Source organism: Nycticebus coucang, chromosome 18 (genome assembly GCF_027406575.1).
Source record: "Nycticebus coucang isolate mNycCou1 chromosome 18, mNycCou1.pri, whole genome shotgun sequence".
In the NCBI taxonomy this organism is placed as follows: domain Eukaryota; kingdom Metazoa; phylum Chordata; class Mammalia; order Primates; family Lorisidae; genus Nycticebus; species Nycticebus coucang.
Genome location: NC_069797.1, coordinates 19,190,642 through 19,217,571, shown reverse-complemented (window position 1 = coordinate 19,217,571; position 26,930 = coordinate 19,190,642). Strand labels below are relative to the sequence as shown.

The 26,930-nt window shown below is 45.5% G+C and overlaps 1 protein-coding gene across 7 annotated transcripts in view; it reads right to left on the bottom strand.

Annotated features, from left to right (window-relative positions):
- The window catches only part of GAS7 (growth arrest specific 7), a 251,170-nt gene that overhangs the window by 70,729 nt on the left and 153,511 nt on the right, over window positions 1-26,930 (bottom strand). For all 7 annotated transcript variants that reach the window (XM_053568734.1, XM_053568739.1, XM_053568735.1 and 4 more), the window contains exon 3: window positions 507-587. In XM_053568734.1, the coding sequence (XP_053424709.1) occupies window positions 507-587 (81 nt within the window). The remainder of the gene's footprint in view (window positions 1-506; window positions 588-26,930) is intronic.

The following is a 26,930-nucleotide window of genomic DNA, read 5'->3' as shown; positions in this document are numbered from 1 at the left end:
TCACCTGAGAGCCCCCTGGACTAACTCCCCACCTATTACAGGAACACCCACCTCAGCCGCCTCTGCTTGATTACCTCTGCTGACGGAGACCTCACACCCTCATGAGGAATCCCATTTCCTTTCCAGGCATTCTGTAGCAAAGCTGCCCTATGCAAATCTGTCTCCCATCAGGTTCTGCTCCTTGACAAGGACCAGGTGGAGCATTTCTGTCCCCACTCCAGGTCCTCCTGCCCCTAACAGACAGGGAAGAGCTGTGATGCCTCCCCAGCCATCTCCTCTCCCCAGGCACATGAGAGACAGAGAACATGAGGCCACCAGAGCTGCTGTGGTCACTGCCATAGAGATGCCAACCTGCTGGGTAGCTGGCCCTTGGCCTGGTCCCTCCCAGGTTCATGCCATGACAACCTGGGCCAGCTCTCAGGCCCCAGGGACCCAGAGTCTCAGCTTTATCACTGCAGGTGGGTGTGGGCCCTCCCAGTTACCCCTAATTGGTGAGCAGACATTACCTGTTGGAGGCAGAGAGCTCCTGTGAGGGCCAGGGCTGGCTGGAATCCCAGGAGAATTGCTGGGACGTTCCCAGGTGGTCTCTGGTCAAAGAAAAGACAAACAAAATTGCTTTGAGTATTTCTCAGGGCAGAATGGGACAGTCAGGACTCAAGAAAAACAGAGACTTGGCCGGTCAGCCTCCTCTCTAACCTGTCCAGACAGGAGCCTACCTTTGTCCCCACATCTACCCCTTGTCACACACCCTGCATCCTGTGGCATCAAAGCTTCTCTTTGCTGGGGACCCTTTCTCTACATGGCTGGGGCCAGGCAGAGGTGGGCTTCTAGCTGGGACCCTCTAAAATGTCTCCCAACCCACCCCCACCACCTCACTGCTGACTCCTAATACAGTCACCCCACTTCTGTCTCAAGGGGAGCAGATTCCACTCCTGGAACCCAAGTTGTCAAATAGAAACTTCTCCCTGAATGCCCAGTGTCACTGAAACTCCAAGGCACAGAAAAGGTGCCCTGGCCCAGGGGTCTGTAAAGAGACAGGGGTCCTCTGCCAACTGGGGTGACTTCCAAGGTCCTTCCTGATTTGGTTTGTTGGGCCTATAACCTTCATGCCTGCCTGGCTACCTCTCCCTCACCCCAGTTACATGCTCCAGTGAGAAATGATACAATTCCGCAGCTCTAGTACTGTCTGTCCCCTGAACGCCACTTTACCCATTTCACTGCCATGAGAAGTGACTTCCTCTAAAATTATCTAGTTAAAAAAATACTTTCTCACTGTGCACAATTTGATAACACAGGAAAACACAAAGAAAATAAGTATCCCCCAGCATCCCACCACGCAGAGGTCATCATCATCAACAATTTCGCATCCATATGTTGATTCGTTTTCTAAGCATAAAACAAAATCAAGCTATGCATTCTTTTTATGTATCAATTTTGGTGAATATCTTTCCAAAATCTTTGGTGAATATCTTTCCAAATTGAAGAGGTTGGATAGCAAAGAGGTTAAGTTCTGTTTATGGCGCTGAGTCAGGTGCCAAACTACCTGGGTTTGAATGCAGCTCTGTTTCTCACCCCAGGTGCAACCCTGGCCAAGCTGCTTACCTTATCTGTGCCTTGGTTTCCTCCTCCATAAAATGAGCTTGATATGGTATTCTCCCAAGGAGGTGCTATATCAATATACAAGCTTCTAATGAAAAGTTATTTTAAAATTAGCCCAACATATGGGTATAACATTACTTAATCAAAAATTCAAATACTAAAAATTGATTGTTTTGAACAATAAAAACAAAATTGGGTTCTTTACACAAATTTTACTCCTAAACTGCTGTGCAGCTCTTGGCAAGTCGCATCTCCTCTCTGGTCCTCTTAATTCTTCATCTAAAGAGATTGGGCTAATTGGTTTCTTAGGCCCTATTGCTCTAGCCCTCTAGCTTTGAACAGTGGTCTTTGGGTTTAAGGAAGGGTGAATCCAGGGCTCCAGGGGCAGGGTTTAACAGTCATAATCAATACCATCCCTTCATGCTTGAAGGGAGAGAAAACAGAACTAAGGGTACATCAGGAAAGCTGTTGGGAAGATGTGAACATAAACAAGAGAACAGTGGGCTCTTTGATGATGGGTGTCTTTGATGCTGTGGCTGACTTGAGAGGTCAAACCTGGCACCTAGCCTGATGGGTGCACCGACAGATGGGCTAGGGGAGGGGTGGACACTGTGACGGCACAGGAAGATTCCTACCTGATGTGCTCCCTGGCTCTCCAGGAATAAATGCAAAGCCCCCTTTCTCCTCAAGATCCCAGAGCACTGACCCCTTTGTACCACTGCCTCACCCCTTGGGCAGCAGATGCCACTGACCTTATTTTAAAAGGAGTCCCACCTGCTGATATGTGGACCCGGCCATCTTACCTTCTGGCTATAACAGGGCTCCTAACCTCATGCACTGAGTCCTCCTTTTGCCCACACACCCATTCATCTACCCCCACCAGCCTACTACCTACAGCCAGCACCAAGAGCCCCTGGGGACACAAAGGCAGAACCTACTTTCAAGACACCACCTCGCACAGAAGCTGCTGCCCGCTGCTCTTCCTCCAAGCAGCCGTGAGCTCTCCAGGAAAGGGATCCCAGCAGCATCCAGGGTCAGGACGGCACAGGCAGCTCAGGGGGCTGCTGGAGGGGACCTTGACACCAGAGGCAGATGCTGACTTTCCGTGCTGGGGCCTGGTGGAAGGCCCTTTTCCCTGCACTCACTCACTGGCCTGGGTCACTCCTGGACCCTGCAGAAGCTGGGGTCCCTGTAAGTACTTCACCTCTCTCTACACTTGTCTACTCCAACCTCCTACTGGGCTGCATCACAGGTGACACAGCCACCTGAAGGTCTCAACCCTGGTCTCAAGTAGATCTGACCAACTCAAAACACAAAGACAGTGCCAGCCTGGGGCAGGGATGGCATGGGCCATGCCAGGCCAGGCAGATATCTGGAGAGAGGCACCGAGGCTCTGGCTGGGTAACCTCACCAGCAGCAGGGCAAATCACCCCAGATGACCACACCACCCACAGGGAGGAAGCCCTTTCCAAGCCTTTTCCAATAAAAGACTCCCTAGTCTATTTATAGTGCACCAGGCTTCTCCATCAAGCCAAAGCAAGACTAAAGTTAGTAACTCCTGCCTAGCTCACTGTTTTTACACATTTTTGTTATTATCATTATTTTTTAAAGAGAGAACATCTGTGCTTTGAAACTCAAGTTTACATAGCTTTCACCCTTTCAGCTATTCTCTTTACAATTAAAAAAATTTTTTTACTTTGTTGCTATTTATTAATCACATGGCAGTAGCTCATAAAAATATCACTAAATGATTAAACTAGGCAGTGAAAATATTTTTATTTTTAGAGATGAGGATCTTGCTATGCTGTCCAGCCTAGGCTCAAGTGATCCTCCTGAGTAGCTGAGACTATACAATCACAGGCCATTGTTCCCGGCTTTCTTTATAAGTATTATTCTATATGGGGCAGCCACTGAAAACTCAGCTCAGTGCCCAAGTGACCCCAGAGTGAGGCTCTTTTGCATTCTCTGGGCTTCAGTCACTGTGGTTCTAGGTCATCCCAGGTGACTGCTCATACTTGTAGTGATGTAGGCCCTGCAGGCTCTGGGAGACATAGTGAGGTAAGAATGGAAGAAGTGAGAGTCGCTCCAGGGAGCCTCCTCCCACCCAACCCAACTCACACAAAGCACATTTCTTCCTAATGGTAACTCCACTGGGGCAAATCACCCCAGTTGACCACACCACCCACAGGAAGGAAGCAGGGGGGCCCAATGCACATGGACAATTGACTTATCATGAATGAAACCAGCCCAGGGGAGGCTGCTATTGGAGAGTCAATGCTATGAGCCAGAGATGCTAATTTTCTCATTGGCGGTTTTCAGGGGTTGCCCCATGTAGAATAAAACTTGTAAAGAGAGCCAGTAGTAGTGGCCAGTGACTGTAGTCCCATATTCAGGAGGATTGCTTGAGCCCAGGAGTCTGTGGCCAGGCTGGGCAACATAGCAAGACCCTCATCTCTAAAAATAAAATAAAAAATAAAAATACACATTAAAAATAAATAATTTTTAAAAAAATTGTAAAGAGAGTATAGTTGAAAGGCTGAAAGCTATATAAACTTGAGTTGCAAAGCACAGATGCCCTCTCTTTAAAATAATAATGATAATAATAAAAAAATGTTAAAAAGAAAACAGGGAGCTAGGTAGGAGTTACTAATTTTAAAGTCACTTCCAGATTTCATTTCTCCTTATTAAGACTGCATCCTGCCTGTGTTAGAAGTATTTGCCTCCAGTGGGACAGCCATGAGGACCCCCTAGACCTAGGCTACCTGTTACCGTGGCTGTCGGTCCATCTGCAAGCTGCAGACCCCAGGGCCCTCCTGCTGCCTGGGGCGCAGTGGGTTTTCCTGGTTTGTGCTGCTCTCTGCTGCCCCCAGTGGCTTTCAGGTAAAATAACCACAGGTACCAGCCAAGGCAGAAACCAGCTGTGGGGTCTGGGCTCTGCTGGGAGGTTCTGCGATCCTCTTCCCTTTGTCTCTCCTTACACTCATCCTTCTGTTCTTCCTTTGTCTCTCTTCTGTGCCACCACCTTCTATTTCTTCCTTTCCCTGGTTTGGTGTGTCCTTCTTCACCCTGCTGTCCTCACATGAGGGGTCCTTCCGAGCTGTGGTCAGGCTTTCCTGAGGCGGACTTGCTGCCTTGCTCTCAGCCTCTGTCCTTCCTTCCTTGGGAAGCTGGTTTTGCCCCAGCTGTCCTGCTCCACTTGGTTCTGTCCTTCAGGCAGGGCCCAGGAGAATCACAGGAGCCCGGAGCCCTGGTTGGAGTGTTCTGGTGCCTTTGCAGATGGAGCCCCAACTTCAGACCAGCTGCAGCCAGCCAGCCTCAGGCTGGCTGCAGCTGGACTCTGGCTCATCTCCCTTGGGACGAGCAGCCGCAGTTCAGAGGGACTTCCGTTCCAGTTCCTTCCTGTGCGCCAGGGCCTGAACCCTTCTAGTTACAGGTGTTGCTACAGAACATTTTCAGTCTCCTCTTAGAATTACATGAAATTTAAACTACAACTATAGTGTCTCAGCAGGAAGGAAACTACTACTCTCTGAACAGCCAATTATGCCTGGTCCACCTGCTCCATATGTGGTATCCTCTTCAGGGGTCACAGACATCTATGGGACATTTCTAAATGGAAGGCAGTGGGGCTGTTGTGAGAAGTGGCATTTCTGAAACTTAGTCTGACATCAAAGACCACCATTTGCTGGTTGCATTTATCATACCTGAGCTCTATGCTGGTGCTCTGGGAGCTCCAGTAAAGCAATGCTGTTTTAATCTACAAACTATTCTTTTTTAGAACCATCCTCAAAGTTAATGCTATCATTATTCATTTGACATGCATTTGAGGGCCTATTCTGTGGCTGGCAGTGTTCAGCGACACTGCTGGAAATATAACAGGTTAAACTCCTCCCCCCTTAGCTTACGTTCTAGTGGTCAGTATGACATACTACAGGTAATTTTAAAGAAACGTTTGTGTGTTTAAAACTTTCCATAAATGAAAATTTAAAATTTTTCTTACATGGGATTGGGAGGGAGTAATGCCAAGAGACACATAATAAATAAACAAAACATGACAGGCGGCCGGGCGTGGTGGCTCACACCTGTAATCCTAGCACTCTGCGAGGTCGACGCAGGTGGATTGCCTGAGCTCATGGGTTCGAGACCAGCATGAGTAAGAGCGAGACCCCCACCTTTAAAAATAGCCAAAGGTTGTGGCAAAAGCCTATAATCCCAGCTACTTGGGAGAATGAGGCAAGAGAATCACTTAAGCCCAGAAGTTTGAGGTTGCTGTGAGCTATGATGCCATGGCCCTCTACTGAGGGTGGCAAAGTGAGACTCTGTCTCAAAAAAAAAAAAGCAGGTTACATGTTGGTACATGCTAAAGAGAAAAAAGCAGAGAAAGAGGAAAGAATTACTAGAAAGACACTATAATTTTGATAGGGTGACCAAGGAAGTCCTCACAGAGAATGGGACATTTGAGTGATGATCTGAAACAAATTGATTAGGTATCTATTGCTGCATCATAAATTACTACCAACTTAAAACACCAACTACTCATTATCTCACAGGGTTTCAGCAGGTCAGGAACCCAGGAGTGGGCTCTGGCTCAGGGTTTCCCATGAGGTTGCAGTCAGGATGTCGGCTGCAGCTGCCTCATCTGAAGGCTTGGCTGGAGCTGGAGGAGCACCTGCAAGAAAGCTCACTCTACAGATGCTGGCAGGAGCCAAAGTTCCTTGCCATGAGGCTGTGCACAATATGGAAGCTGACTTCCCCCAGAGTGAGCAAGCAAAGAGAAGCAGAAGTTAAACAACTATTATAACCTAGTCTCAGAAGGGACACTCCATTATGACTACCAGAATCTACTGGTCTCACAGACCAGTCTTTATAAAACATGGAAGGCGACAGCACAAGGGCATGAGTGCCAGAGGATGTAGGGGGACATCTCAGAAGCTGCCCACAACAGACGGGAAGGGGAAGACCATGCACACATATGAGGGGACAGAGTTAAAAGGCTCTAAGAAATACAGCTGTCACCAGCAAGGAGAATGATGTAGTTCAAGAGGATACCAGGTGGGGGAGGGTGGGAGGAGAGAAGATGAGGTCAAGGGTAACAGGAGCCAGACTGGCTCATCCAGGGCTGAGGTTCTCAAGGTGCCTTCCCTGGAGCAGCAGCAGCAGCAGCAGCAGCATTATCTGGAACTTGTTAGAAATGCCAATTCTTGGGCCTCATCCTCGACCCACTGAGTCAGAAACTGTGGAGGTGGCGCTTTCAGATGATGCTGTTATACTTTCAGGTTTGAGAATCACTTACTCCAGGATCTTAAAGGTCACAGTAAGGTCTGTGACTCTAATTTTGAACACAAGGGAAGAGACTGTGGAGTTTTGAGCAGAGAAGTAGCATGATCCGATGGCTGCCTCCAATTAAGTTTCCATCACTGAGCCACCTTGTGCCCTCAGCACAGATGGCTGGCTCACTGACTCCGTCAGTCCCACAGAGGTAGAGACGATCTAGGGCTCTTCCCTAACACCCTCCAGAAAGCACAGGAACTCAGAGAGTCTAAGGCCACGAGTGGGGCAGGGGCCATCCAGGGGCTGCTGCGACTCTGCAGGTGGCCTGGCAGTGCCACCCCCCCTCAAAGAGCCTAGATGCTGCTGGGATCTAAAGGAGTCTCACTCAGGCAGGGTTGGGGAACAGGAGGCCCAGGCCATGACATACCCCCAACCTCCAGTCCAGGAACCAGACTCTTCCATGCTTTTTTCACACCCTGAAGACACAGAGGTGATTCTGGAATGGTTTACTGACACCTGGGAAGAACAGTTCCATTTAAAGTGGTTCTTCCTTGGGAAGCTTCATCACAATTCACCTCTCAGACTGGCTTCTACAACAATCCCTGTTCCTGTTCACAGCTTGGATCCCTTTGGGAGGGACAGACCTTCAGAAAATGAACATCTGCCCACAGGCCCTGCCATGTCCAGAACTGCACGGCTATCCATGTCTGATCACCAGCAGGACTGGCTACTGAGCTCGGGCCCAGACTGCTCATTTCAGGCAGTCTAAAAAGAGTTCCCCTCACCACCGCCACCAGGCCTGTGTCCCGAGCCTCAGCACACACAGACCCTGACCCTAGGGGCCCAAGGTCTTCAGGGAGAGATGCCCAGCAGGAGTCAAGCTTGGGAGGCACTGGGAAAGGGATGAAGGGGAGGTGGTGGCTGTCGCCCTTCCATCTCCCAGCCCAGAGGAGTCAGCAGGCAACACACACACAGGTCCCCAAGGAGTGTCCAGCAGCAGTGAAACTCCCCATGCTCTGGGGAAGAGGAGAGTTTGGGGACATGGGGCTCAGTTATCACAAGGAAAGAAAGATGGAATGAAGACCTGGCCCTGGTGTTCAAAACATACCTCAACGACTTGAGGCATTAGAGCCCAGCACTGGCATCTCACAGACAGATGTTCAAATCCGCTTTAAGACAGTGACCAGGTCACTGGGCTCAGGTTCCTCATGGTAAAGTGGGGATAAGAATACAGTAGTCCCAGCCTTCTGGTGTCATGGAGAGGGGTTAAGGGGCACAGATCACTTTCAACACGGTTTCTGACAGACACTGTGCCCTCACAGATAACGGATGACAGTGACAGTAACTCGTGGCCATCTCCATTCCCTCCTTTCTCTTCTTGCTTCTCTACCCTCACCCTAGAAGCTGGCTCCTGGCCTCACCCCTTCTTTTCATCAGTACCCAGAGCACATGTCCCAAAAAGAGAGGTAGGCGAAGGACCCGCTTGTGACGCTTGGGGTGAAGAGGGGCTAGAATGTCACCTCTTCAGCACTGCTGCACTATTGAGGTGCTCCGTGGGTAACCAGGAAAACATCCCATCAGTGGTCCCTAACTTGTTCACAGCTGCTCACAAGATCCTTAGGATGATCCTGGGATCAAAGTAGGGAAGGGGCTCTTGTGCCCATTTCACAGATGATACAGAGGCTGATGACGTTGACAGGATCAAGGCGAGGCCCCTTCAGTGCCCTGGCCCTTTGATATCTGCCTGCACCAGCCTGCAGAGAAGGACGGGAAGGAGCTGGATAGCCAGAGGAATTCCAGTGGGGCGGCCTGCCTAGTGCCATTGGAGTCTGTCCTTCAGTCCCAGTGGGACCCCTAATTTACCAACCTCTTTGCAGAGCACAGACCCATGTGAACACACCAGTAATCCCTGAGCATTTAAAAGGATGATACCAAATCAAATTTGGGTTGTGGGGCAATGAGGGGTTGCTGCAAGGTTGGAAAAAACATGTTTTGTCATTGAGCCAACAGATGTCAGTAACCAACTACCAGCTCTTATGGTTGAGAAACTGTAGGCAGATGCCAAGATGGAGGCTATCAAACCCAAAGCCTGGATACCCAGGACCAGAATCCAAGCACAGGTATCCAGGAAAGCTCTGGTCCCATTTCCTGAACTTGGTTACTCATCAGAATCATTTGTAATTCCATGTGTTGGAAGATTTTGGTTTAGTAGGTTTGGGGAGGAACTCAGAAATCATGATTATCAAGCAGTCTCAGTGACTAACCACAAGTGGGAAAAACTGGTGTAAACTCTAGTTCCATTGATTTTCAACTGGTGTGCCACGAAAATTTTTAAAGGTCATTAATTAAATTTATTTTTGAAAGATGTTCAAAGGACGGTAAGTATACACTTTTTCCTTACCTTTTTTTTGTTTTGATCAACATAATTTAAGTGTGTCACAGACGTCTGACTACAAGTGGGCTATGAGATAAAAAAGGTTGACAAACACTGCTCCAGTCTATGGCAGAATGGTCACAGAACCCAGCTGCCCCTCATGAGGTTCCTGTGTCAGACTCAGGGTCAGGCAAGGCACACTGAGGCACTACAGAGTAGTTTAAGGACCACCCCTCCCCAGTGCCCACTGCCTCCAGCCCAACCTTCTAAGAGCGTCAGGTTCATAACATCTGTCCCCAGGGAACCAGTGCTTTGATGGAGGCTGAGTTACCTATTTTGGTTCCCAGGGGTGCTTCACCAATCAGGGAGCGCACAAGCCTGTTAGCACACTGAGTCCTCAGCGCCTTCCCGAGAACAAGTGAGGATGAGGAAGGGAAAGAAGCACAACAGCTGTGAGGACTGTACTGTGGGAAGGCCCGAGAAGTAGCAGACAGCAAGTGCGCAGGAGCCGCACAGGTAGCAGAAGAGGGATGGGCCTCTGCAGGGCCTGGCCTCCTTCTCAAAGTCTTATCTTAAGTCCTCAGGGCAATGTCCTGAGCTAGAGGACAGGGAAGAGGGGTTTTAAGTTTTCGCAAGTGTTTGGCTGCACAGAGCTGATGGAAATTGCAGCCAACAGAATATGTCACCCTGGCCTCGTGATCTGCTGGTACAGTGTGTGGTCCTTGCCTGTGTCACTGGACTTTAGAGCACTGAGGAGGGGGAACAGGTAGCTTACAGCACTGTCCCTGCCCCCAGGGAGCTGACAGATTGTGTGGGATGAATAAATCTCTTTCTACCTCGCTACACCTGTTTTCATATCCATCCCTCCTGCCAGATGTATTCCAAGGGCTGGGACAGTATCAAATAAATGTCTGTCTGTCTCCTGGGTACTGAGTTCACTCAGAAGCATTTGATGAATGAATGAAGACCCACCTCAAAGCAACCATCAGAACTAAGTTCAGCAACATGGCTAATGGCTCATTTTAGAAATGCAGGTGTTTGTGCATTTAGATAAAAAGAGAGATAAAGAGAGCAGGGGATCCTCAAACTGCGGCCCGCGGGCCACCTGAGGCAGTGTGATTGTTTGTTCTCGTTTTGTTTTTTTACTTCAAAATAAGATATGTGCAGTGTGCATAGGAATTTGTTCATAGTTTTTTTTTTTTTTTTTTTAAACTATAGTCCGGTGCTCTAATGGTCTGAGGGACAGTGAATTGGCCCCCTGTTTAAAAAATTTGAGGATGGCTGAGACAGAGGATAGAGCAAGGAGGGGGCCAGGAAGATGGAAAAGCCCCAATTCCCTGCACATGGTATAAATTACAAATCAGTGAACAGCCCAACTTTATTTTTATTTATTTATTTATTTATTTTTATTGCTAAATCATAGCTGTGTACATTAGTGCAATCAAGGGGTACAATGTGCGGGATTCATATACAATCTGAAATATTCTCATCAAACTGTTCAACGTAGCCTTCATGGCATTTTCTTAGTTACTGTATGTAGGCATTTGTATTCTGCATTTAGTAAGTTTCGCCTGTACCCATTCTAAGATGCACCGTAGATGTGGCCCCACCCATTACCCTCCCTCCACCAAAACCTTCCCCCTCCCTTCCCCTTCCTTGGCCCTTTCCCCATAGTCTTGTGCTATAGTTGGGTTATAGCCTTCCTGTGAAAGCTATAATTTAGCCTCATAGTAGAGCTGAGTATATTGGATACTTTTTCTTCCATTCCTGAGATACTTTGCTAAGAAGAATATGTTCCAGCTCCATCCATGTAAACATGAAAGAGGTAAAGTTTCCATCTTTCTTTAAGGCTGCATAATATTCCATGGTATACATGTACCAGTGTTTGCTACTCCATTCGTGGGTCGATGGGCACTTGGGCTTCTTCCATGACTTAGCAATTATGAATTGGGCTGCAATAAACATTCTGGTACAGATGACTTTCTTTCTTTTTTTTATTCTTAAATCATAGCTGTGTACATTAGGGCAATCGCCTGTACCCATTCTAAGATGCACCATAGATGTGGCCCCACCCATTACCCTCCCTCCACCAAAACCTCCCCCCTCCCTTCCCCTTCCTTGGCCCTTTCCCCATAGTCTTGTGCTATAGTTGGGTTATAGCCTTCAAGTGAAAGCTATAATTTAGCTTCATAGTAGGGCTGAGTACATTGGATACTTTTTCTTCCATTCCTGAGATACTTTGCTAGAAGAATATGTTCCAGCTCCATCCATGTAAACATGAAAGAGGTAAAGTCTCCATCTTTCTTTAAGGCTGCATAGTATTCCATGGTATACGTGTACCACAATTTGCTAGTCCATTCGTGGGTTGATGGGCACTTGGGCTTCTTCCATGACTTAGCAATTATGAATTGGGCTGCAATAAACATTCTGGTACAGATGTCTTTCTTATATTGTGACTTACGGTCTTCTGGGTATAAACCTAGAAAAGGAATTATAGGATCAAATGGCAGGTCTATTTTTAGGTCTCTAAGTATTCTCCAAACATCCTTCCAGAAGGAACGTATTAGTGTGCATTCCCACCAGCAGTGTAGAAGTGTGCCCTTTTCTCCACATCCACGCCAACATCTTTGGTTTGGGGATTTTGTTATGTGGGCTACTCTTACTGGGGTTAGGTGATATCTCAGAGTAGTTTTGATCTGCATTTCTCTGATGATTAAGGATGATGAGCTTTTTTTCATGTGTTTGTAGATTGTGCATCTGTCTTCTTTAGAGAAGTTTCTCTTCAAGTCTCTTGCACACCCTGAGATGGGATCACGTGTCCTTTTCTTGCTAATACGTTTGAGTTCTCTGTGGATTCTGGTTATTAGATCTTTATCGGAGATACAACATGCAAATATTTTCTCCCATTCTGAGGGCTATTTGCTTGCTTTACTTACTATGTTCTTGGCTGTGCTATTTGCTTGCTTTACTTACTATGTTCTTGGCTGTGCAGAAGCTTTTTAGTTTGATCAGGTCCCAGTAGTGTATTTTTCATACTGCTTCAATTGCCTGGGGAGTCCTCCTCATAAAATATTCACCCAGGCCGATACCTTCAAGAGTTTTCCCTGCACTTTCTTCAAGTATTTTTATAGTTTCATGTCTTAAGTTTAAATCTTTTATCCAGTGAGAGTCTATCTTAGTTAATGGTGAGAGGTGTGGGTCCAGTTTCAATCTTCTACAGGTTGCCAGCCAGTTCACCCAGCACCATTTGTTAAATAGGGAATCTTTTCCCCACTGAATGTTTTTAATTGGCTTGTCAAAGATCAAATAACGGTAAGTAGCTGTATTCATCTCTTGGTTCTCTATTCTGTTCCAGACATCTACTTCTCTGCTTTTGTGCCAGTACCATGCTGTTTTGATCACTATCGATTTATAGTATAGTCTCAGGTCTGGTAGCGTGATTCCTCCTGCTTTGTTTTTATTCTGAGCAATGTTTTGGCTATTCGAGGTTTTTTTTCTGATTCCATATAAAACGAAGTATTATTTTTTCAACATCTTTAAAATATGACAGGGGAGCTTTAACAGGGATTGCACTGAAATTATATATTGCTTTGGGTAGTATGGACATTTTAACAATGTTGATTCTTCCCAGCCATGAGCATGGTATGTTTTTCCATTTGTTAACATCTTCACCTATTTCTTTTCTTAAAGTTTCATAGTTCTCTTTGTAGAGATCTTTCACATCCTTTGTTAGGTATACTCCCAAATATGTCATCTTCTTTGGCACTACTGTGAAAGGAATAGAGTCCTTGACTGTTTTTTTCAGCTTGGTTATTGTTAGTATATATAAAGGCTACAGATTTATGGGTGTTGATTTTGTAGCCTGAGACATTGCTATATTCCTTGATCACTTCTAAAAGTTTTGTAGTAGAATCCCTAGTGTTTTCCAGATATACGATCATATCATCTGTGAAGAGTGAAAGTTTGATCTCTTCTGACCTATGTAGATACCCTTGATCGCTTTTTCTTCCCTAATTGCAATGGCTAAAACTTCCATTACAATGTTAGAGAGCAATGGAGACAATGGGCAACCTTGCCTGGTTCCTGATCTAAGCGGAAATGATTTCAATTTAACTCCATTCAATACGATATTGGCTGTGGGTTTGCTGTAGATGGCCTCTATTAGTTTAAGAAATGTCCCTTCTTTACCAATTTTCTTAAGTGTTCTGATCATGAAGGGATGCTGGATATTATCAAAAGCTTTTTCTGCATCAATTGAAAGAATCATATGGTCCTTATTTTTTAGTTTGTTTATGTGCTGAATTACATTTATAGATTTACGTATATTGAGCCAGCCTTGAGACCCTGGGATCAATCCCACTTGGTCATGGTGTATAATTTTTTTGATGTGTTGTTGGATTCTGTTTGTTAGGATCTTATTGAGTATTTTAGCATCAATATTCATTAGTGATATTGGTTAATTTTCTTTTCTTGTTGGGTCTTTCCCTGGTTTGGGGATCAAGGTGATGTTAGCTTCGTAGAATGTGTTGGGTAATATTCCTTCTTTTTCTATATTTTGGAAGAGGCTTAGTAGTATAGGTACTAGTTCTTCTTTACATGTTTGGTAGAATTCTGACGTAAAGCCATCTGGTCCTGGGCTTTTCTTTTTAGAAAGATTTTGTATAGTTGATGCTAATTCAGAACTAGATATAAGCCTGTTCAACATTTCCACGTCGTTCTGGCTAAGTCTTGGTAGGTGGCGTACTTCCAGGTATTGGTCGATTTCTTTTAGATTTTCATATTTCTGAGAGTAGAGTTTTTTTAGTATTCATTAAGGATGTTTTGAATTTCTGAGAGGTCTGTTGTTATTTCATCGTTACCATTTCTGATTGATGAAATTAGAGAATTTATCTTTTTTTCCTGGTTAGGTTGGCCAAAGATTTATCTATATTATTGATCTTTTCAAAAAACCAACTTTTGGATTTATTGATCTGTTGTATAATTCTTTTGTTTTCAATTTCATTTAGTTCTGCTCTGATTTTGGTTATTTCTTTTCTTCTGCTGGGTTTGGGGTTGGAGTGTTCTTCCTTCTCCAGTTGCTTGAGATGTCCCATTAAGTTATTAACTTCCTCTCTTTCCAGTTTCTTGAGGAAGGCTTGCAGTGCTATAAATTTCCCTCTTAGGACTGCCTTTGCAGTATCCCAGAGGTTCTGGTAATTCGTGTCTTGATTGTTGTTTTGTTCCAAAAATTTGGTGATTTCCTTCTTAATCTCGTCTATAACCCATCTATCCTTCAGCATAAGATTGTTTAGCTTCCATGTTTTTGTATGGGTATGCAGGTTCCTGTTGTTATTGAGTTCAACTTTTATTCCATGATGGTCTGAGAGGATGCAAGGAATAATTTCTATTTTTTTTAAATTTGCTGAGGTTAGATTTGTGGCCTAGGATATGGTCGATTTTGGAGTATGTTCCGTGGGCTGATGAGAAGAATGTGTATTCAGTTTTGTTGGGATGAAGTGTTCTGTAGATGTCTGTTAAGTCCAGATGTTGAATGGTTGAGTTTAAATCTAAAATTTCTTTGCTTAACTTCTTTTTGGAGGATCTATCCAGCACTGCTAAAGGGGTGTTAAAGTCTCCAACTATTATGGAAGTGGAGGAAATCGAGTTGCTCATGTCTGTTAGAGTTTCTCTTATAAATTGAGGTGTGTTGTGGTTGGGCACATAAATATTAATAATTGAGATCTCATCATATTGAGTATTACCTTTAACAAGTCTGAAGTGTCCATCCTTATCCTTAGTTATTTTGTTTGGTTTAAAGCCTATTGCATCTGCGAACAGGATTGCAACACCTGCTTTTTTCTGCTTTCCATTTGCCTGGAATATAGATGACCATCCCTTCACCTTGAGTCTATATTTGTCTTTTAATGTACAATGCGATTCTTGTATGCAGCAGATACCCGGCTTGAGTTTTTGTATCCAGTCAGCCAACCTGTGCCTCTTTAGAGGACAGTTTAAACCATTCACATTCATTAAGAATATTGATAAGCCTTTCAAGAGTCCAGTGGACATTTTTAATCCTTTTGCAACTGTGGAAGTTGGAATTTGATCAAAATTTTTTGGGTGGGTTTACTTTTGTGGTGGAGGATTACGCTGGTCTTTATGGAGGATAGGTCTGAGAATATCCTGGAGAGCTGGTTTAGTTATGGCAAATTTCTTCAACATGTCAATGTCATTGAAGTATTTAATTTCTCCACCATAAATGAAAGTCAGTTTAGCTGGGTATAGGATCCCGGGTTGAAAGTTATTTTGTTTTAGGAGATTAAAAGTTGATGACCATCTTTTTCTAGCTTGAAAGGTTTCAGCAGAGAGATCTGCAGTTATTCTAATATTCTTCCCCTTGCAGGTAATGGTTTTCTTTCGTCTGGCAGCTTTCAGAATTTTCTCCTTCATATTAACTTTAGTGAAATTGATTATGATGTGTTTGGGAGATGTCTTATTTGGGTTGAGTCGTGCTGGAATTCTGAAACTGTCTGCTATCTGAATTTCAGAATCTCTTGACATGTCTGGAAAGTTCTCCTTCATAATCTCATGGAGAAGAGACCCTGTGCCTTGTGAAGCCACTTTGTCACTTTTGGGGATCCCTATAAGACGAATGTTGGTTTTCTTCGAAGTATCCCAGAGTTCTCTGAGAGAGTGATCTGTTTTTGCCCTCCATTTCTCTTCCTCTTTGAGAGTTTGGAAGTGTTCGAAAACTTTGTCTTCAATGTCAGAAATCCTTTCTTCTGCTTGCTCCATTCTGTTACTGAGGGATTCTACTGTGTTTCTCAGATCTTTGAGGGATGCAACTTCTTGTCTCAATGTGTCAAAATCTTTGGTCATTTGGTCTTTGAAATTGTTGAATTCTTGAGTTATCTTTTGGGTTACTGCTTGGAGTTCTAATTCAATCTTATTTGCTATCCAGATTCTGAATTCGATTTCTGACATCTCAGCTATTTGTTTGTGCATGAGATCTTGTGCTGTGTCTGCCCCATTGATCCTTGAGGGAGTTGATCTACTCTGATTATTCATATTGCTAGAGATTTTCTGTTGATTTCACCTCATGATTGTTTTTCACCAATGCCTCTGGCCATCTTCAGAGTTGGGGAGGTGTCTCTCCAAGATTAGACCCCAGCGGGATCACTCTATTGTTGCTGGATCTTTGTAGGGAGTGACCCTGTGTAGTTCCTCTGGGGCTGCTCCAGCTAAGGAGTTCTGTTTGTGGAAGCAGCTCAGGCGTGTGACACACCCGGATCCAGCAACAGGGTGGGGGGTGGTGCGCATGGTTCTGAGAGTGCCTGGTGTCCAGTGACTTTGGCACAGAGAGCCCAAGGCTCCAACAGTTTCTGGCCAGGAGAAGGGCTCTGTGCAGAGGCAAGGAGGGCTCCAGAGGGCACTGGCTACCAGTATTCCTGGCTAGATGAGCGGGCTAGTGTGGAGGCTGGGAGAACACAGGAGGGACGATGCAGGTTTCCGGGGCTCCCGCAGTTCCTGGTCAGGGCATGCAGAGGCCCGGTTGGTGTGGGGTCGTGGCACAGCTCTTATGGAGGTCCAGGCGGCACCAAGCCCTGGAGTTTGAGGTTGCTATGAGCTGTCATGCCACGGCACTCTGCCCAGGGCAACAGTCCGAGGCTCCAGTGTGCCAAAACCGTCTCACTCTGCCCCTAAGGGTTATGGCTGTAAGGCAGCTCAGTTCCCACCTTTAGGCTGCTCAGTCACTAGGTTACTAGGCCCCTCCTGATCCTTGCTCTGGAACCCTGAGGGCGGAGCTTGCCGGGGCAGTTCTCTCAATGGCTCCCTGTAGCCCAGCTCAGTGGCTCTGTCTGGGGCCCCAGACGATGCCCAAAGTTCTCCGCACTCCTGCTCAAGCTATCCCCAAGGCAGTTCAACTGAGTGCCAAGTCCAAAAACACCGAAACAGATCACAGGTAAGGCCTTTCCAGTTTGCAGTCTCACTGCTGCTTGTACTTATAGTTGTAGGCGGGATTAGGTTGATCAAACACACGCAACCACTTGCCAGTTTTCCGCTGTTTTTGTCCTTCTCTTGGGGTCCAGAAGTCCCTTGCTGACTCCCTGTACCCTCAAAGGGATGATTATAGGCAGATCCTACCAGCCAGAGATACCTGGAGTCTTATCTCCCCAGACTCACCATGCCCAGTTGCAGGGAAGCTGTTACTCGGCCCAAGCCCAACTTTAAAAAAGCAAAGAACGCATCCAGGGGGGTACACAGAAGAACAATTGCAAATGATCACTAAATAAGAAAAGATGCTCCTTCTCACTCACAGTTGCAGAAATGCAAACTAAGACTATAAGACACTATTTTTTCACTCATGGGGTAAGTAAGATCTTGCATCTTTAGTTATGGAGGATTTGTATAAACAGGTGGAATGCCTGTCCTTGAAAGGCAATTTGGATATATATATCAAAATCCCAAATGCATATATCCTTTGACCTAACAACAGTTCTAGGGGTGCAATAATGTACATGTAAAGGTATTCTGCAGAGCATTTTTTCATAGAGGGGGAAAAAAATCCCAGAAAATGAACTGGATGTCCACCAACTGGGGCTGATTGCTGTATTAGCACAATGGTGTTCTATATAGTTGTTAAAGTGAATGCGGGAGGTGAAAAGGATCTCCAAAACATACTCCTTAATATACAAAAGGGTATAAATAAAATGTATGCACTTGTATATACACGAAAAATTGCTAAAAAAAAAAAAAAACCCTATGAAGCATTTGATGCTGGTTAATTCCTAAAAAATGAAACCAAAGAAAGAAGACTATATTTTAATGGCACCACATATACTCCATTTGAACCCATGAAAAATTTCTATGATATATAGACAAAACTATGTGGGTTTTGGCGCAGGAATAAAGAGAAAAATCAATGAAAACAGAAGGACAAGAAACAGACCCAGGCTGACTAGTTTAGCATAGGACAAAGAGGTGCTCATCAAGGCTGAATCATTCAACACCATCTGAATGATGGACAAACTATCTGAAAAATACTAAGGTGGGTCCATTTCTCACATGTTTCCTGAAATTAAATTCCTAATGGATTAAAACTTTTCTGGGTGGTGTGCTCCTAATGTAAGGGTACATGGCACACTTCCTGGGTGCAGGACACTACTACAACAGGAACCTGACCTAACAAACACCAACATTATAACCTAACCATGTACTACACCCTCATACTCATCTGAAATTTAAAAAAAGAAAAAGAAAAAATAATTTTATGAGGAGCAAAAGAGTCTAGAAGATTGCCAGAAGGAAGGAATATCCTATTTCTTGGTAAAGACCTTTTTCAGTGTGACCTCAAAGGGTAGAAATCGTTAAAGGAAAATGTTGGCTAATTTGTTCATTAAAGTTGGCGTGGATGTGGAGAAAAGGGCACACTTCTACATTGCTGGTGGGAATGCACACTAATACGTTCCTTCTGGAAGGATGTTTGGAGAATACTTAGAGACCTAAAAATAGACCTGCCATTCGATCCTATAATTCCTTTACTAGGTTTATACCCAGAAGACCAAAAATCACAATATAAGAAAGACATCTGTACCAGAATGTTTATTGTAGCCCAATTCATAATTGCTAAGTCATGGAAGAAGCCCAAGTGTCCATTGACCCACGAATGAACTGGCAAATTGTGGTACGTGTACACCATGGAATATTATGCAGCCTTAAAGAAAGATGGAAACTTTACCTCTTTCATACTTACATGGATGGAGCTGGAACATATTCTTCTTAGCAAAGTATCTCAGGAATGGAAGAAAAAGTATCCAATGTACTCAGCCCTACTATGAAGCTAAATTATAGCTTTCACAGGAAGGCTATAACCCAACTATAGCACAAGACTATGGGGAAAGGGCCAAGGAAGGGGAAGGGAGGGGGGAGGTTAGGGTGGCGGAAGGGTAATGGGTGGGGCCACACCTATGGTGCATTTTAGAATGGGTATAGGTGAAACTTACTAAAGGCAGAATACAAATGTCTACATACAATAACTAAGAAAATGCCATGAAGGCTACATTGAACAGTTTGATGAGAATATTTCAGATTGTATATGAAACCAGCACATTGTACCCCTTGATTGCACTAATGTATACAGCTATTATTTAACAATAAAAAAAGAAAAAATAAAGTTTCTAAATCCATAAAAAAATGGAGTTTTAAAAAGTCACAGTTAGAATTGTAAATCATCAAAAAACAATTAAAACCATTTCCCATAACTGATGATATAGAAAAATTAAACTGTTTCTCTACTCTCCATTCAAAACCACTCGACATTTCTGACATAGATATGTGAGGATTGTTCCCTTTACCCCAACCACTCAGTTCTCCAGTGGACGCCAGCTGGGGTTCCTATAATTAACTCAATTCTGACACTGTCTACCTGGAAATAGCGTCAGGTCTCACAGGTTGAGGGTTCAGTCCCACAAGCTGTCCCCTGCTTCAGACGCCAATCACAAGTACTAGGTTATCACCTATACTCCTGATCAACCAGCTATCAATTCCAGTTCCCACAGGCCCCTCTGTGGGTTTGATCAATTTGCTAGAGCAACTCCCAGAACTCAGGGAAACCCTCTATTTATGTTTACCCATTTATTACAAAGGCTATTAGAGAGAATACAGATGAAGAGGCGCATAGACGTGAGAAGGGACAAGGAGCTTCCACACCCTCTCCAGAAACCGTCATGGTTCAGCTATCTGGAAGCTCTCTGACTCTGTCCTTTTGGGTTTTTATAGAAGCTTCATTACATAGGTCTGATTGATGACATCACGGGCCACTGGTGATTAATTCCACTTTCAATCTTTTCCCCATCCCTGGAGGTTGAGGGGTAGGACTGAAAATTCCAACCTTCTAATTATACTTTGGGATTTCTAGAGATCACCCCCCATCCTAAAGCTTTCTAGGGAGCCCCAGCCTAGTCATCTCATTAGCATACAGAAGACACTCTTAATTCCAACGATTTATGCCAGAAAACTGAAATGGAAGACCAAATACAGTAGAACTTCTGTAAGCTGACCACCCAAGAGGCTGTAACAAAGTGGTCAACATAAGAAACTCAGCCTGCTATATTGACACGTACATGTGGTGCATGTCCAGTCTATGAAAATTAGGCCAACTTAAGGAGGTGGTCAATGTAGGGAGGTGGTCAACTGTAGAGGTTCTACTGTATATATTTCACAACATCCTACTACATATGATCAAGACCCTTCTCTAAAAACTGTCCAAACCCCAGGGTTCCTTGACTACTGCTCTTTGGACCTGGCAGGAGTTGTACAGAACAGGATTGGGGATGCCCTCTTCCACCGTGAGTGGGTGTTTCTGCTAAAGCGTTGCTGAAGAAGAAAAGGCAAATCTGGAGGGAGGAAGGGAGAGGGACAGAGAGAGTGTGTGCTGTGAAGCAAACCCAGAGAAAGAAGTGGGCAGAGACATCACAAAGCCCCAGAGAAAGGACAAACGACCTTAGCACCTGATTTTCCAGTCCTCAAGCCTGTACTTCTGTGAGATGCCCCCATAACCCTTGAATAAATGCCCTTTTCTAAAGTTAGTATGAGTGGCTTTCTAATCCTGTAACAAGACAGTTCCTTCCCAAGACACCACCAAACCACACTGCTCTGTACATGGCAAACACTGGACCAGAGGCCATTATACTGACAGACATTGGAATCTTCTTCTGTGACCACATTGAACTGTGGCCTTTTAACAGGCCCCAAGCAGAACTTCCATAATCTCCCCATGGAAATCCTACCACACGATTGCTCAGAAACCCTCTTTCTCCTCCTTTAAAGTGGTGTTTTCCACTCACACAACACCTCTTTTTGTTGTTGTTTTCTGAGAAACTTGGCCCTTATTAACTTCAATTGCTCTGCATTGCTAATCCGTAGACAGAAGACTTTTCAGTAAAAGGTGTGACTTTAGGTTTATAAATAATGCTCAAAATCACTGAAAGTGTTGCTTTTCACAGGACTTGGGAAATTGTCAGAAAGAGCTATGGTTATTTTGGGAAATAGAAATAAGCAATAATCTCTCTGAGGTGCAGCCACAAAGGCACTTGCAGACCTGCTGAGTTCCCGAGGAAGAGGAAGGCTATTCGGCTCCTTCAGGCACTTGGGGAAAGTTCTTATCATGAACCAGCACTGCAAAACATGTACAGAGATTCTACGTGGGGGTGGGGGTGGGGGAAGCTATTCTCAAACACTAAAAAGAGCATTCAGGATAGAGAAGACGACACAAAATGGGGAAGAAAAAGGTAGTATTTTGTAGTGGAATGAAACAAGATTCCTTGGGAAACTGCATGAACGGGTCTAAAAACCTCTTTGCACATTGAAGACCTCGTGCATTCAGTGAAATGGTGGAATGCATGGAACAGGGCAGCCTTCAAGGTCAGCAGAAAGGGGTGTCTCTCAGAGCACTTCAGAGCATGCCAGAATCACTTGGGGGGGCTGGTTAAAACACAGATCACAAGACCCCCCGAGTGTCTGATTTAGAAGGTCTGGAGTAGGGCCTGAGAAATTCCACATCTAACAAGCGCCCAGGTGACACTGCTGCTGCTGGTCTGGCGGCCCCCCTTTGAGAACTACTGGTCTAGAGGAAGACAGGAAAGGGCAGAGTCCTCTCTGCAATAGAAGCTGCCTTCGTCCAGGGGTTAGGGGTAGGGCCATTTCACAAAAAGGGACAAGAATCAAAATAACCCACAAATCATTCCTGACTTGACAACACCCTCTGCCAGCTCCGCATCCTTCAAACAGGTGGTGCTGGGGACAATTGCAGAAATGACGTCAACCTGGCCCAAAAGATCCAGGAAAAGCAGAGCCAACCCAACAAGGCAGATGGTCTGGGAGGAGAGCAGTCAGCCAGGTCTGCAAATACTGAGGCCCTTGTAAGAGCTGCTCGAGACTTTCAGTGTTGTCTCTAAATTCTGACAGTTAAGCAAGTCCTGCCTTTGCCCACTTGATAATAATAATTCACTCTTCCTCTGAAAGAGCTGAGGCAGCTGGAGGGGACATGGAGTCCAAAAGTGCTGTGTGCCCCGGGACCTGCCTGTTCTTCCGCTCCCCCCTTGCTCTGTCCTCTCTGTACCCTTTCCACAGTGGCTCCTGCTCCACCAGCCAATCAACACGTTATCATCTTAATACCAGGAGCAGAAAGCAAGTGAAGTTTTTATCTGAGACATCCAGAAGCCATCTCCTTGCCTCCCAGCCTAGCACACTCTTTTCTCCATGCTGGAGAGAACACGGACTGGGCCTCACTGGCTGCTTCTCACCCTGCATCACAAACCCTGGGCCTTGGGTGGCGCCTGTGGCTCAGTGAGTAGGGCGCCGGCCCCATATGCCGAGGGTGGTGGGTTCAAACCCAGCCCCAGCTGAACTGCAACCACAAAATAGCCGGGCGTTGTGGCGGGCGCCTGTAGTCCCAGCTGCTCGGGAGGCTGAGGCAGGAGAATTGCGGAAGCCCAAGAGCTGGAGGTTGCTGTGAGTCCTGTGACATCATGGCACTCTACCAAGGGTGGTAAAGTGAGACTCTGTCTCTACAAAAAAGAAAGAAAAAGAAAAAAACCTTGGGCCTTTCAGGGGCAGGTCTGTACAGTTTGGCCCTGGAACGACCCTCAGAACACAAGACCACTTCTTCAGCTTAGCAATATGCAGAGATATGCTCCTCCAAACTAGAGGAGTGAAGCAGGGGAGAGGGAAGAGAATGTGAATAAAAACTGAAGTCTTAGAAACACGCCCCAAGAGGAACAGAGGAGGATGAGAGGCGATGCTGGGAAAGGGACGCAAAAGAGAGTCTCAGCGCTAAGCTCCAGCTCTTTCCCTTGGTTCTGAGAAATTCTATTTATCCCACATTTTATCCAAGGAACAAAAGGTGGAGAACACAGAAGAGTAAAAAGAGAAAATAAAAACCTCCTTACTTCCATCCCTAAGAAAAAACCACCATGAACAAGGGCCTCCCCCCAAGTGGTAAGATGGCATATCGTGGGAGGGGAGGGCGCCTGGCTAGCAAGAAGTGAGACAGATGGGAGGCGGGGGTCCCATGGGGGACACACAGAGCTGGCAGGTTTTCAGAACTAGCCCAACTCTTGCTTTTAGAGATGGGGGCACTGAGATTTCAGGATCCTGGAGAGGCACAGAGGAAGTTAAGACCTCGTCCAAATCTTCTCAGCAATAGTCAAAAATGTCCAAGAAAAGGAGCAAAAATATTTGGAAATAAATTGTTTTATGAGTGTGTCTTTTCTGCAGCTTGAACCAAAAAACAAAAACAAAATAAAACAAAACACCCTTGCTCTTGGAAGTACCATAATTCTGGCATCAAGACAGTCCACGGACAGCCTGGCTATGCAATGGGAAAGTGGACATCTCTCCTGCAGCTAATGCTGCCTGAGCTGCACGTCAGGTGTCAAGGTGCAGGGGACAGAGCAGCCTCCCCACAGCGTCAAGGAGGACAAAATGCCACTGGTTGGGCTTAGCAGTGCCCAAAGACACCACTAGGGGCTTATTACCCCGAGAAGGGGAAATACAATATCAGTCTCCAGGGTCTGCCATAACACAGGACCACAAACCAGGTGGCTTAAACACCATATATTTGTTGCCACACAGTTTTGAAGACCAGAAATCCAACATGGAAGTGTTGGGAGGTTTGGTTTCTCTAGGGGCTGTGAGGAAGAATCTGAATCTGTTCCAGATCTCTCCCCCACCTTATGGTGGCCACAGGCAATTGGAGGCTTGCAGGGGGCCCTCTCCTTTGCTTCACCTTCCCTTCCTGTAGGTTTGTCCCTGAGTCCACATTTTCCCTTGTATGAGGACCTGTTATATTGGATGAGGGTTCACCACGCTCCAGTAAGAGCTCATTCTAACTTGATCGTTGCCAACTACCTTACTTCCAAATAAGGTCGTGTTCACAGGCAGTGGTTGGGGGTAGTCAGGACTTCAACATCTCTTGGGAGACACAACCCAACCAGTAATAGGAAGCAGAAAGCTGAAGCCAGCTGCGCACAGTGGAAGGCTGGGATAGAAGTCTAGCTAACACGTGCAAGTTGACCTAGGGGTGAGAAAGTCTGGACAAACAAGAGACAGAGGAGTCTGAGGGTCTGGCAGCAGAGAGTGCAGGTGTCTGGCATGGCCCAGAGAGGCAGCGAGGAAACTGCCAGGGAGTGAAGGACAGCTAAGCTCCAACCACAGCACAGGTCCCCCTGTATTCACCCAAAGCCCATTGGTAATCACATTGGGTATTAAAATAATGAAAATGTCACCATTTGGAAAACTGCTTCTGTTCTGACCTCCTTCACACAAGTGCCCCCAGTCACCAGGACCTCCCACTAGGTACCTACCATTGGCCCCACAATCTGGATACTAAAGTGTCAATGCCTGGCCCAAGCTTGGGGGAGAGGACAGGACCCTACTCCATTATACTGAACACTAATCCCTCCCTGTGTTAGATCACTCAACAAATTCCAATAAATTCCTGAACTCTCAACTGCTGTTACAGGAGCTATTTCTTCTGGGGATGACAGACGGTATCTTTGGACATGCAGATGGGCATTAACCACAGCCAGCAAGAGTTTCATCCAAGAGAAATTTCTAGGGCACCTACTCTGTGCATAGCACAGCTCATGATCCGTGCAAGGATGACAGGACCCCCGTGGGTCTCCGCGCCCCACTCTGCGCTGATCGGCACACGGTTCCCAGGGAGCAGGCATGTGGTAAACACAGGCACCTCGCATGACTCACTTCTCACCCTGTTTTCTTCCTCCCACACCTCCTGGATGAGTTAGCATTGCCGACTCGGGAATCCAACTTGGATGGAAATAACAAAAAGCTGCTACCCCCCTCCAAGGTCTTCTTCCAACAGTCAAGATCCCATCAACGGGGGACATGGTGCCAGTTTTACCCACGGAGGCTCAGGGCCGAATAGTTGTGGGTGATAAGCCCGCTGTGGCTGCCACTCACGATCTCAGCACTTTTAGAGCCAGAAGGGACTTTCAGAGGTATGTTCAGGCAGGAGAGAAAACTGACTCCAACCTACAAGGAAAGTCTCATTTCGCAATCTCATACCCACTTCAGGAAGCATTCTGTCTTTGCAAAGTGTAGCCATTTGCATTGGGTTTGCCCACACCACCCCTGCAAAAAGCCATCCAAGTGGATGGTTAGAGCTATGTACAGGGAAGGCATTTAGCAAATACTTGTTGCCTGATAATGAATTCACACGTTCCTTGCCCACCCACCTATTAGAACATAACCTACATATAATTTCTGTTTATGCAAGGAGTTTTGCTGGCTCAGTAGGACCTAACCCTTTTAACAGCTATACTGGTTCTGTCCTGACTGCCAATCCCTGTAGCCATGTCCTGCTGCAAACCCCGGCTCCCACGTTCCCCCAACCCCACACATAAGCCTCCCATGAACCACGGAACAGCAATGCTAGCCATGCCAATCTGTTAGACTCACGTCAAGTGCTGGGAAAGGGACAGAGAGGGGGATGAGTTTTAAGGTCCCTCTTAAAACTAATGTTTCATAATTATTGGCCAATGAATTGTATCACGCTACATTTTTTTATTCTCTTGCTTGGTCCCCTTTCATAGACTCCCATTTCCAAGTGCACTCACAAAATATCTTCTGACTTTGTATGTTACACCATCTCTCACCTGCCATTCATGACGCAAAGCCACAGGGCTCCCTCTGAACACAGTCAAAACTCACCCACGGAGCTAAACACAGAAAAGACATGCAGGAAGCTCAACTAAGCAATAAAAGGGAAATCAAAAGCAATGCCAACTTCGGCTCCGTCCTGTGTATTCAGGCAGGAAGGTGAGGCTTTCACGATTTTTTGAAAAACAACAGGTATCTAGATATTTCTTAAAAACCTTCTAATTGTCAATTTGGCAACAAATTGGACATGTTTAAGCACTATCTACACAGAGTAAATGCTTTTGTGAACAGTCTCCAGCTTAAAGGCATGTGACATCCACTCTACTTTGCTCTTCACAGGACAGCTCATCCAGATTCCAGAGGACCTGATCCAACCTGTGCCACCTCCCTCCCCCATCCCAAGACATTATAATGCCATTATCCTAGGATTGCAGTCATCACAGATCAGTAAGGTTTTATTTTTTAATTGTTCTTTAAATTGAGAGGAGGTCTTCCTATATTGCCTGGGTTAATCTTGAATAGTTAGACTCAAGTCATCCTTCCACCTCTGCCTCCTGAGTAGCTGGGATTATAGGCACATACCAATGAAGGCCAATAGATTTTAATAAAAAGATTTCAAACCACGCAAATGCCATAACTTACGGGTTTACAATTCAGTCGACCTGTACTTCCTTTGGTTCTTAATTAATGAATATCAGCAGGATGTGATGGTGCATGCCTGTAATCTCAGCTACTCAGGAGGCTGAGATGGGAGGATGGCTTATGGCCAGGAGATTGAGACCCTCCTGCCCAATGTGGCAAAACTTCATCTCAATAAAATAATATTATTATTATTTACAATTATTGATCAATCTCCCTCTTTACAAGGATATCCGCTCCCTTATTCTGCAGACCCCAGGGATTCTGCAGTGTAATGAATGGAGAGGGGACAGTGATTACTCACTGGCATACACTTCCCAACCAAAGTAGAGGTGAGCTGGGACATCCCAGTCTTAAAATCTGTGGAGAAGAGAAAAATAAGACACTT